We start from the raw sequence: 13,113 nt of genomic DNA, 5'->3' as shown, positions 1-13,113 counted from the left end.
ACAAGCAATATGATTAATGCTCTTAATTCATTATGGAGCATTTAATTGAGATGATTATCACATATATGTCAGAGACATCTCATATGGCGATTATTAATATAAATGAATTTTCGTATGAACGTAAATAATTTTTACTTTTACCTTTTTCTTAGGATTATTATTATTCGTATTTAGGTGTATTTATACCCATATTTTACTTGCTTGAGAATACTCTAGGAATCCAAAACAAGAGTCTCAAAATGGCATCTTCACATATTTTAAACATGGATCCCAAGCTGGAGGGACCCGCAAATATATAATTCATGTCTTTTAGCAAATGGATCCTAGGCTAGTGGGATCCGCAAATATACCTTGTGTTTTAGCAAAAGGATCCTAAGTTGGTGGGACACGCAAATGTACCTTACCTGTCTTTTAGCAAAGGGATCCTAGGCTGGTAGGGCCCATAAATGATTTAAATTTTTTGTTATAAATAGGAGGGGAGGCTTAGTTCATTTTTCACATTTCAATTTTGCAAGTAGTATTGTTGGGGGAATTAGGTGCGCACGAGTAACTAAGAAACAAAGGGTAAAGGTTCTAACTCGTGCTTGTTGGCAATCAATCAATTCTCCTACAAGTTCACTATAAGTTCTTTTCTATTATGCAATAATTTTCGTTCATTTTTGCTTTCAGTGTTTAGAACCTACGATGCAATGTTTAAAATTGCGTATTTGGGTATTGAGGTGTTTTTCATTCGTGAGGCGAGGCATAAGCCTCAAGGCATTTTGAGGCGTAAGCCTCAAGGCATTTTGAGGCGTAAGCCTCAAAATCAAAATATTGCGTAAACATAAAATGATAAATTTTTTATATACTAATGAGTTAATAATATAAAACATAAAAAAGCATAAGATATGAAGTGAAATCAAAATATCTCAATAATAAGACAACATGAAATATAGTTCAACTCAAAATTCTATCATTCTCAAATCTCAGTATTCTTTTCATTAACATATAATTCCAATTTCCAAAAATAAATAGCGATGACATATCACATAATAACTCATAAGTCATCAGCACTGTCACCACTAAGGGGTTCTTCATTTGAATCATCATTATGGTGAACTGCTCTCTCCCCTTCCTCCTCTCCTATAGAGTCCAATGTTGGGCATTTACTTCTAGATTTATGTAAGTTTTAATATATATAGTGTGAGGCGTAAGCCTCATGCCAGTGAGGCGAAGCGGGCCTCAACCAAGTTGAGGCGCAAGCCTCATAAAAAAAAAACTTAAGGCGTAAGCATCGAGGCATTTTTTACTGGAATTGCGCAAAGGCGGGCCTCAAGGTGAGCCTCATATTGCGCTTTTTTTTTTACTTAGGAGTTGAGTTAGATTCCCTTTTTTATTATTTTATCTAAGTCATGCATTTTGTTTTAAATTTTGGGAACACCCCAACATCGTCCCAGCGTAGGGGGCTACATCGTGGTACTAAGTCTTCCTGTCTGCCAAGAAAGGCAATCACAGTATGTGTCAAGTGACATCGCGACTGATAAAGGCAAACACAAGTCTTCAAGTACTTGTTTATTAAGCATAGCATTCTTCCACCTGCTAAGAAAAACGGTCACAAGTACTTAATTTCATGAAAACAAATTTGCCCGCGTGCTAAAAAAACAAGTCATAGGAACTTAATTTCATGCAAACAAATTTCTCCGCCTACTAAGAAAAGCGATTGCAGGTACTTATTTACATGCATGTGAATTATAAAATAACAAGAGTTGGGATTATACCTTAGGTGCAAAGCAAGATTAACGACGACAGTGAGATGACAAGACGACAGTGAGACGACAAGATGACGTTTTGTACGAAATCTGCGATGAACAAATATAATTTTTTATGATTATCATTATTCTATTTAATTATATGCATATATATATTAAATGGGGCTAGAGAGAAAAAATGCAATATCTCTTTCTAGAGAGAGAAGGAAAGAGAATTTGGTGGGAAAATTGTAGGGCATGTATAGGAATATGGTGATGATGAGTGTGGTGTTAGAGAGAGCCTTCTCTCAGAATTTGGTGGGAAAATTGTAGGGCATGTATAGGAATATGGCGATGATGAGTGTGGTGTTAGAGAGAGCCTTCTCTCACTCAAATTTTAGAGAGAGAAAGAGATGAATTTTTTTCTCTAGGTGGATTGAAAAGAAGGAATGAGGGTGGAGGTGTAAGAGGCGAAGAATGGGGTGTTTGAAAGGTCAAATTATAGATTTTCTCTTTCTAGAGATAATATTTTCTCTCTCTAAGTCTAGAGAGAGAAAGTGTTATGGGGCTTTTGGGTGTTGTAGATGTGTAGGAGTATCTTTTTGTGAAGGAGGATGTGGGATCTGAGGCATGAAAATGGAGAAATCAAAGTTTATCGGGTTAGGTTAGGTTTAAGTTTTCAGAAGGTGATGATAAGGAAGAAGAAGATGGAGGAGGAGAAGACGAGTGGAAGAACAAGAGAAAATGGGGGCAAATGGAGGAGAAAGAAAGAAGAATAAGAAAGTTGGAAGAAGAAGTAGGAGGAGAGGAAAGGAGGAAAGAAGAAGAAAAAAAGAAAGAAGAGAAGAAGATGGAGGAGAGGAGATACCTTATGGCTGACGATTGGGGCATTGTCGGTCGGTTGGGCGCATGAGAGAGAGCGAAAGGGAGAGAGGAGAGGGCGAGAGCGGGCCATGTGAGTTACGTGAGTGGGAGGCAGTTGGAGTTATGAGAGAGTGTTATGTGAGTGTTTAAGTGAAGGGTAGTTCATATTTAGTTTAGGGACTTAAGGATTAGGGATTTTTTATTTTAATTATATAATTAAGTGTTAAATTTTCATTTATGATAAATAATTATTTAGAATAACCATGCTTCGACTTGGTCTCCACGTCGTTGTCGTTCGCGTACGTCAATGTCACCTCAATCCGTGCGCACACGAAATTTAAATTTTCATTAATCGACTATCACAATCAATATGGGTGTCAATCTTAGCTATTACAATTGCTCCGGACACGTCGGCGCTGTCCATTTTGCGAACGGAGGCCATTTCGACGATTTAGATTTTCAGTCGACATGCGTAAGGTGAATTTGGCATGAAGTTGCGCTCTTTTTCTTTGGAAACCCACCTTGCACGGTCAACACAACACCGACACTAGTACTAAGATCAACAGGTCTGATCTATTCCGCATGTTTCCCTGTGTGTAGATAGGAGGTACAATAGCTATCCACGGAGGAGAAGAGATTATTGAAGGAGATGAAAAGGATCCAAGGGGATGAGCAATTCTTTCATAAGAACTAGAAAATGACGAATAATGTTAATATTGACCTTGCATCCATCTGCAACTCCATAATGATCCTGATAAGTCAGTTCCCCAGCATGCCCCACCTGGGTCGACCATTGTTTACAGGAGGCGGTTCAAACCGCCTCCTCTATAGCTGCCTCAGCATAAGGGTCCCACGGCCCTATTTAATTTAATGAAAATTTATATTTTAGGCAAGGGGGAGGTGGCAAAAGCTTTGGAGAGGAATAATTTTAAATTAGAAAATTGGTGGGTTATAAATAGGCATGAAGGGGGAGGTTTAGGGCATGCTTAAGTATTGTGATCTTTTGGCATCTCTTTTGAGTTTTGGGCTCTAGACCTAATATCTAGAGATTTGGAGAGAACGATCCTCCTCTCGAATAGAGGATCAATTGTATCTTTGCTTTATGTTTGCTTTGTTTTGAGTTGTTTAATAAAATCTACTGTTTCTTGAGTTGTTTCATTATCATTCTTGTGTGACTTGTGTCTTCTCGTTGTTTTTATCAATTTCTTGTTAGGGTTGTTTGTGAACTCAAGTATATGTGATAGGATTCCTTGCGAATTCAAGTATTTCCTATCAGATCCCCATCTGAGAGAAATTAATAACTACTTTGCTTTTCTTGCTTCAATCTTGTCCCAAGCCCCACTGAGGCTTCTGTTTCTTAAACCGAAAAAGGGAACTAAGGGTGCCTTCCAAAATGATCAGATTAGTCGAGGCTAGGAAAAGGGGTTTGTTATGCAGTAGTTAAGGAAGCCATCAATGAACATCAAACTCATATTACTACAACATTTATTTGCTCTCTTTGGTGGGCCTTCATGGTATGAGAAAGACAACTCTCCCGCAATATGTCTGTGAAGATGAAATGACAAAGGAATTGGTTCTTAAAATGTTGGCTTATGTTTCCAACAATTTGATAAGAAAAGACCATTGCAGATGTGTTGGAATATCTTAAAATGAACAGTCCTGAGTTGGGAGTCATTTGGTACGCCTCAAAGGAATTTCATGTCCGAGGTAATATCTAAAAAGTGTTCATCATTGACAACATTGCAAAAAAGGAAGAGTGGGATAAAAGCGAATGTGAGATTGTTCTCATATCGCCCCATCACTATCATCATCATCTTGCACACAAAGGTATAAATAAAAATGCAACATTAAAAATATCCAAAAATCCCAAGGGTGTGTGTTTGACGCGATGAACAGAATCTGTACGCATTTTTCTAAGCACTATAGGAGAAGCTCATTACGACACTCACAATACAGCAGATAATCCTCATATGAATATTAGAAATGACCTTTTTTATTAGATTTAAATGAAAATTTGACTTTTAACATAACACAATGGCGAAAAAAGATTTATGTAGCCAACCCCGCATAGTTGTTGTTAATGGGGAAATTCAAATCAAAATAATTGTGTGTGTCTTGCTTGATGTGGCGGAGTAATATTGCAAACCTCATAACATATACATAAAAGATTCATGCATGCCTTATTTAACACACGTTAGGAAAGAAGACCTCCCATACACGATGTCTTATCACAACGACCATGCACACTTTTATTGGCATGGTTGGCAAGCCCAATCTCTCAAAAACACCCCGAGATAACAAGAGGTTGCAGAAATTCATTGTAAATCTGACTCGCACAAAAATTTAAAAAAAAAAATAAAATAAAGAAACATTAAGGATTGTCCCGACTATAGAATGATAAAATGAACCAAAAAATCAAATGCAAATTGCAAAATAAAGATAAAATGAAAATTATGGTTCTTAAAATGTTGGCTTATGTTTCCAACAATTTGATAAGAAAAGACCATTGCAGATGTGTTGGAATATCTTAAAATGAACAGTCCTGAGTTGGGAGTCATTTGGTACGCCTCAAAGGAATCTCATGTCCGAGGTAATATCTAAAAAGTGTTCATCATTGACAACATGATGACAACATTGCAAAAAAGGAAGAGTGGGATAAAAGCGAATGTGAGATTGTTCTCATATCGCCCCATCACTATCATCATCATCTTGCACACAAAGGTATAAATAAAAATGCAACATTAAAAATATCCAAAAATCCCAACGACCATGCACACTTTTATTGGCATGGTGGGCAAGCCCAAGCTCTCAAAAACACCCCGAGATAACAAGAGGTTGCAGAAATTCATTGTGAATCTGACTCGCACAAAAATTTAAAAAAAAAAATAAAATAAAGAAACATTAAGGATTGTCCCGACTATATAATGATAAAATGAAACAAAAAATCAAACGCAAATTGCAAAATAAAGATAAAATGAAAATTATGTGGTAACAACTGAAAAATGAATGAATTCACAAGGAACTTGTAACGAAACTGGAAAGCTCACGCGTGGTTGAGAACCAAGCTCCCTAACTCTGACTAAATATATAAGACTCCACGAATTGTGAGGCAAATGGGAGTTTAACTAGTGAAGTGAATGAACTTCTCCAAATTTATAACAAGAGAACTCATATCGTATGGGCCCATCCAATTGAAATACAAGTCACATGTAGATAAATTGCCTTATATTAAAAAAAATACAGACTTGTGACACTCACAATCAGATCCACAATACACATATAAGAGACCATTGTGTGAGTAATAAAGAATTTAAAACGTGAAGTTACGAGAATGCTCCAATAACAATACATTGGCATTAACAACTGCAACATCGAACTCTCACAAGTCACAAACAGTTATATTCATGTGAATAGTCAACAAACATATCAAAGTCACCCAACTTGTTACATCAAAGGTGTACTAGCCCCTAAATGACATATAAAATAATTACTAAAAAGAAACACATAAACAACCTGTGAACAAGCAGTGAGTCCCATGAGCAATCTATACATCCCACGATAAATAGTGTAACTCATGAATGAATTTTTTTTCGAGTGAGACAAAGCAATGCACGATTGTATGACAAATTTGCAGGACAGGTCAAATCATACAAAGCAATCGTGTCCACAAGTTCTTTAAATTTACAAAGCAAATGTCCTGATAAACATACAAATATAATAAATAAGAGCACTAAAGATTATGCAAGTGCATTGCGTAACGACATCAATAAATATGCAATTATCTAGTATAAGTGAACTTGAGCCCATAAGAAAATGATATTTTTACCCTCCGGGGTAATATATCGTATTCTTATGCCGTGCCCGATTATAAAATATGCAATCCGTTTGAGGATACAAAAATTTTCCAACAGCACCATGAAACATATTAGCACGCCTTGCAAATCCATCAAAAGTCATGCGCAACACATTGAAACATTAAATCATTAAAAACAACATTACTCCAAAACAACAAATAAAATTTGAAAGAATGGAAATACAGCTAACAAAAGAGGATTATCAACCTTCAACGGCCGTAAAATTCCTGACACATAAGGTGAATGCCTCACAGGAAGTTTATCAGTCATCCTATATGTTGCCGTGATTCCTTTCAGCTGCTTCAAATCCTATGAACAAATTCCAAAAATAAAAGTAAATGAAAATCAATGGGCAAACATTGAACGATGCTTTTCTTAAAAAATGAAATCAAATCATCTTATTACTAAACATAGGAATTCACAAGGTTGTACAAAATGAATTTAGGTAATTAAGGAAATAAGTTCATTTAAAATGATTAGCATACAAATCAGCTCAAGATGCAACTTTGGTTACTTTCTTCAGCTTGATAGAATTGGAAATTGTATCTCTTTTTACCAAGTAAATCTGTTTCCAATTCTATAATCAACAATAATATATAGTAGTAACTGAATTTAATGCAATTGATCTCCAAATATAAGTGATAACAGACTCCATGTTCTTCCTGCCAAAATCAGGACTTGTGTTATAGGCTTTCAGGAAAGAAACTGATTCTAACATACCAACATGAATGTTTTCATAGAAATTAAAAAATAAATAAATTTCATGTTAATAGTAACTCATATGGTAAATAAATAATGCTTCGATAAACTGTTTTTAAATAACACTGTCAAACCCGTCATTTACACAAAATGCTTGTGAATTTTCACCTTTAAACACAAAATAGTAACTTATTCATGCTGCTTATAAATCACCAACAATTTAACGAATATAAGATATATATAAACCGTTCATGTTTTTCTTCACTATGAATGCAAAAATCAAATGGGTGGAGCTCAGAACCCAGCTATCTTGCATTTGTTAGTTTCTCATCTTTTACCAAGGTTCTGTGTACACATTTTCCTTGATTTTCTATTTAACAAAAACTGCTTACCAAAGTTCCTGGAAATTTTGGAAAACTTCCATTTCTTATAAAAAGCCTCAAATTTTACAAAAATTCGAACGTGTAAAGCAAGAGAGTATAATCAGGAAGAAAAAGTTCGGAAGCCGTTACAATACATCAATCATTAAAACTAAAGACCAACTTGAAAAAAAAAAAAAGTAGAATATGAGCATCCACCTGCACACTCAATTCACTCACCTCAAAAGATCTCTCAGCTATTCCCTCAACCATTGAATTCTTGACAATAGGTAAGGTGTCATTCAAAGATGTCACAGCCTGTAAAATGCTGCGTCTTACAAGATCAAGTACTTCAGTAGAACAAGACTCAAGAAGTTGCAATACATGCGTAAGGAAATTTCCACTAAGCTCAGCAACAAGAAAACCTACATCATGTATCACCTGTATATAATATTTAAAAATGAATAAAAAGTTAAGATATTCATCCGGTAAATATTAACCATAAGATGTGAAGTAGTTCATAATCAAAAGATAGATGCAAAGTGACAACATAAAAGCATAGGTCATCAAAGGCATCAACTTTGTTAATAATGGATCATATTAACAATATATAGAAGCATAGATACACACTTTCTTAATACACAAGCATGGCATTTTTGCTTATCCAAATGGTTTTAAAAGGCTACTTAAGATGAAGATGATTGCCGAAGGAGATATTCATGATGTAATGATATATATAAACTTCTAATCTTTAAATGCATCAAAAGCTGTTGCGCTGTTCTTAAAAATAAGATTTGATAGTTTGGGCTCCACTTAGAATTTATTTGATCTCATAGATAAATTCCTCTATACATAATGTGTATTTAATTGAGCTTTTATAACTCTTAACAATTTCAAAATCGTTAGGTATGAATGATATTGTATCATTTACATTCGTAAGTTTTTAATCTTTCCACTTACCTCATTAAAACATATTGGTTTCTCCCATCTCAGCCCAACATTCCACTAATTAACATAATAACTTTAGATCCTTTCATCCTCTTGCATCACAAGGGTATGTGAACAGTAATCATTGATGAGGATATAAATGGTCATGCTGGGCAACTAAAATGGACACAATACTTCTATGCAATAATGCAATCAGAAAATATCTTTAAGGATTAATAATGAAAATTCTTAGATGGCTAGCTATAATATACCGAGTATGAATTCAAAGTCGGGCCACAAAAGAGTCAGTGACAGCCATATTCAAACAAAAGCTAAAATGTTAAAGACGACTGTATCCTAAAATTAGGAAGATAGAGTGTAAAAAGTCATTATATTTGAGAGAATAGAAATGGCACATAATGAAGAAAATACAAAAAAAAAATTAAATTATTTGAGCGTATACAGTAGCTAACACACATCAATATGGTGAGAGGCTAGAAAAATATAAAAGAAATAAGCATAAAGGGATAGGTTGACGTGACAAGATTAAAAAAACATGCATACAGATTCGTGTAAAATAGATAGACCACAGTCAGCATGAAACAAGAATAAAGTTGCAAGGGTTTCAAAATGCCAACTCTAAGTTGTTGGCATATGGCTACTAATGTTGTTTTTAATGATTAAAAAAAATGTTGTTTTTAATGATCATGAGATCGATGCAGTAATATAACACATGCAATATATAGATCTGTATGCATAAACGTTGCCTGCAGACAATAAATGATTGTTTCAAACGTGGTTTTTCAAGTGCAGGTAATAATCCAATTATCCTTTTCTAGCATTTCTTTATTAATTATGTGATAATCTCAATTAGATATTTAATATCTGCTGATCTATGATGTGTAGAGTAAAATATAAAATCATGAAAATCTCATCAGCAGCAGCCTTATCCTGCTATTTGGGGCTGCCTTTATGGACTGAGTTTTTGAACTCCTTTTCCCTCAGTTCCATCAAGTGTTCATGTTGTGTAAAGTCTTGTTACATGGTTTCCCAATTCGTGTCAAAATGAGCTACAGACATAATCTAATTGATGGCATAAATCTATACTACTATTATAAAAGGGGCTTGAGTTTCCACCCCTAGGCAATCCTGACCTTTCATTTTAATTCTTACGATATTATCCTGACCCTTCATTACATTATAAATGTTTAAAAATTCAAAAAATATATAACGTAATTATGCTGCTTAATTAATAATAGATTCAATTTAAGAAGTTATTAATTCAAAGTGGCTAATTATGTTTTATAATTAAAATTCATTATAATTACATTGTTATACTACTATTATAAAAGGGGCTTGAATTTCCTTTCACATGAAATCTTGGCCATCCATTTTAATAAATTTTAATTATTCAAATCAAATCTCAACCTTTTATTTTAATTATTATAATTATAATTAATTAATTTGCATTTAATTAAGAAAATCGGCACTACTCTTAGAGATTCCGTCACCTATTAAACACATAATAATATATCATTTAAACAAATAAATGCCCAGTTAACCCTCCGTTTCGGCATTTCCCATTCGTGATCGATGCCATTCTAGCAACTCCAACCGCACTTTTAAATCCAACCGTAATAATATATCATTTAAGCAAATAAAAGGCCAATTAACTGTCCTTTTCGGCGTTTCCCATTCGCGACCGTTGTAATTCTACCATTTAGCTAACTGCAGCCACACTTAAATCAAACCGTATATTTCGCGCCCTTTGTATTCCAACTATTCCCCATTCTTTTTCCACTGTATTGGCAGTCCTTTCTTCACGCAACAGGCTTTGCAACTGAGACGCAGCAGTAAGTCTCTTGCGTACGAACCCGCCTGCCCTCCCTTTGCTAAACTGTGAGCTTCATTCTTCTTCTTCTTGTTCTAATATTTTAACGTTTTCTTTAATCAGTATTCCCTTTCTCCGTCGGCCATCTTCTTCTTCTATTGCAAGATTTTCTTTAAACCATTTAATGGTTATTCTTCTTCTCCATGGAGCATTTTCAAAGGATTTCTTTGGCTCTCTTTTTCATTTAAGAAAAAAAGGCATTTTTTTTTCCAGCTTATGCACAGGTAAAGAGATTGGTTTGGGGCACTTCTCTTAGGTAAGGGGAAGTCAGAGAACTTCTCTTTAAAGGATTTAATGGTTATTCTTCTTCTCTATGGAGCATTTTCAAAGGGTTTCTTTGGCTCTTTTTTTCATTAGAAAAAAAAGGGCAAGACTTAACCGACGGAACCATTTTTATTTCTTCATGCTCCTGCACAGGTAAAGAGATTTGTTTGGACACTTTAAAGAGATTTGTTTGGACACTTCTCTTATGTAAGGGAAAGCTAGACTAAACCTGACGTCTTAAAAATGATTTTTATTCTGATTACCAAAAAAAAAAAGACTAAACCTGACGTCGGAACTGCAGTACCATTGCTGGTTTGATGGCCAGTTAAATATTTTTTTTTCTTTTTGTTGCTTGTATGTAGCCAATAGTGTAGCCTCATACCTATATAAATATATAATTGATTGTTGAATAAAGTGTTTTTTTAAGTTGAATTTTATTTTTCTATTTTGATAAATCAGATTATGTATCCAGAATTCTATAATTCATGTGGTGGTTCACACTTTTTTTAAGTTTTATGTTGGAATAGCTCCGGCCAGTCATCCAACAATGCAAGAACTGCAACAAGTTCCCTCTTCCAGGCACGGTCAAAATCCTTGCTACTTAATTGTTGAGTACTTTATTACAAAGTGCATGAAAGATTTATTATTTTCAATTTTTACCTGAATTCGTATTACTCTAAGAAGGAATTTGTCTTAATAGGATAAAAGAGGGTACAATATGATTGAGAATTTTTTGTTGAGTTTGAAATAATATTTGTATTGCATTTGATAATGAAGGCATATAAATTCCCTTCATTTTGGTGTTTGATTAATAACATATGATACAACAAATGTATTGTCTTTAATAATAATCAACATTACTTTATTATTGGATTTGGTGAGGACTCTATAGTGTGAACCACAACGTACATGAATTATAGATTTCTATAATTCATGTGGTGTTAGAAGAGATAGAACAACCAATTTCTAATTCATAGATTACACACCTTCTAATTACACCTAATTTTTTATTTTTTTAGCTTTCTTGAAAATTCTTCGATCATCCTTATTTGGGCTGAAGACCCCTCTTTGTAGAAAAAGGTAAAATTCTACTTCTATCTTTTTTGATTGCTACATTGCATCAATGCTATATTACTCAGCAATCGAGCCTTCTCTTTTTGGATTATATTTACTGTGATATAATACATGAAGTGTAGCTAAGAAGAATATTTATAGAAGAGAATAATATAAACTTTGAAACTCTTATTTTAACTTGCAAGTGAAAGTGCCTTCAATTACATTATTATTTTTCATTGTAAATTATTTTTCAATTTCTTTTCTATTAGTATTTTTTTTTAAATACTTGACACTAATTTTTGAGAAACTCTTTTTTGTAGAATTTTATCAACATATGCTTCTGAAAATATTACCTCACCACTTTGAGTCCAAGTTGTTGTTGTTAGATGTATCAGATTTTGTACTAGAGGCAAATGAATGCTCCTATCCTTATTCGTGCATATTTATGGCATGCTAATTTACTTTATTGTTAATTTAGATCAAAAGAAAATTTGGATTTGCAATCAAAGATTTTATATGCTTCAATAACTTATCTATATATTATTATTGTGCTAAACTGAGTATGCAATGTTTTAGTTGCATCAATAGGATAAAATTAATTCCTTTTATATGTTTTATGATTTTTTATATATGCTGATAATATTCTTGTTAGACATCTATATACATGAATTTTAATTCTTATGCATAATCTTAATGATAATAGATTAGATACTAAGAGGGAGAAAGATATATGTTTAAGTTAACAAAGAGATAGGAGTAGTAAGGATTTAGTTCTAGTGAAGTGTATTAAAGATGAAGATCAAAAAAATACTTTTCTTAGAAGATGATATTCAACAAAGATGGATGAAAGAAAATGAAGGGTGTAAAAGCTGTTGGACCTAATGATATTCCAATAGAGGTGTGGAAATGCTTAGAAGATGAAGGAATTTCATGGCTTACTAAACTTTTTAATACTATTTTGAAGACTAAGAAGATGCCAGATGAGTGGAGAATGAGTGTGTTAATTCCTATTTTTAAAAATAAAGGTGATGCACAAGATTGTGCGAATTATAGAGGTATTAAGTTAATGTGTCATACTTTAAAACTATGGGAGCGAGTTATGGAGCATAGGTTGCGGTGTGATACTAATGTTTCTCAAAATCAATTTGGATTCATGCCGGGTAGGTCGACTATGGAAGCCATACATTTATTAAGAGGTTTGATGGAGAAATATAGAGAAAATAAGGATGATCTACATATGATATTTATTGATTTCGAAAAAGCATATGATAAAGTTCCAAGAGAAGTGCTATGGAGAGTTCTTGAAAAGAAAGGAATCAATAATGTTTATATTCAAATCATTAAAGATAAGTATGTAGGAGATATTACTTGTGTTCAAACACAAGGTGGATTGACCAAGTATTATCCTATTTTGGTTGGGTTACATCAAGGATCAGCCTTAAGACCATATCTTTTTCGGCAAGGCATTAACG

At 33.7% G+C, this 13,113-nt stretch overlaps 1 protein-coding gene across 3 annotated transcripts in view; it reads right to left on the bottom strand.

Annotated features, from left to right (window-relative positions):
- The window catches only part of LOC110106515 (conserved oligomeric Golgi complex subunit 2), a 40,670-nt gene that overhangs the window by 15,570 nt on the left and 11,987 nt on the right, over window positions 1–13,113 (bottom strand). For all 3 annotated transcript variants that reach the window (XR_003700895.1, XM_020836446.2, XM_028695282.1), the window contains exons 8-9: window positions 7,744–7,944; window positions 6,653–6,754 (exon numbers count right to left, since the gene is read on the bottom strand). Coding sequence is in view for 2 of the 3 variants with exons in the window: in XM_020836446.2 (XP_020692105.1) it covers window positions 6,653–6,754; window positions 7,744–7,944 (303 nt within the window). In the remaining variant the exon portion in view is untranslated. The remainder of the gene's footprint in view (window positions 1–6,652; window positions 6,755–7,743; window positions 7,945–13,113) is intronic.

Source organism: Dendrobium catenatum, unplaced genomic scaffold (genome assembly GCF_001605985.2).
Source record: "Dendrobium catenatum unplaced genomic scaffold, ASM160598v2 fragScaff_scaffold_621, whole genome shotgun sequence".
In the NCBI taxonomy this organism is placed as follows: Eukaryota; Viridiplantae; Streptophyta; class Magnoliopsida; order Asparagales; family Orchidaceae; genus Dendrobium; species Dendrobium catenatum.
Note: the sequence above shows the minus strand (reverse complement) of the source record. Positions and strands in the feature narration are given on the sequence as shown.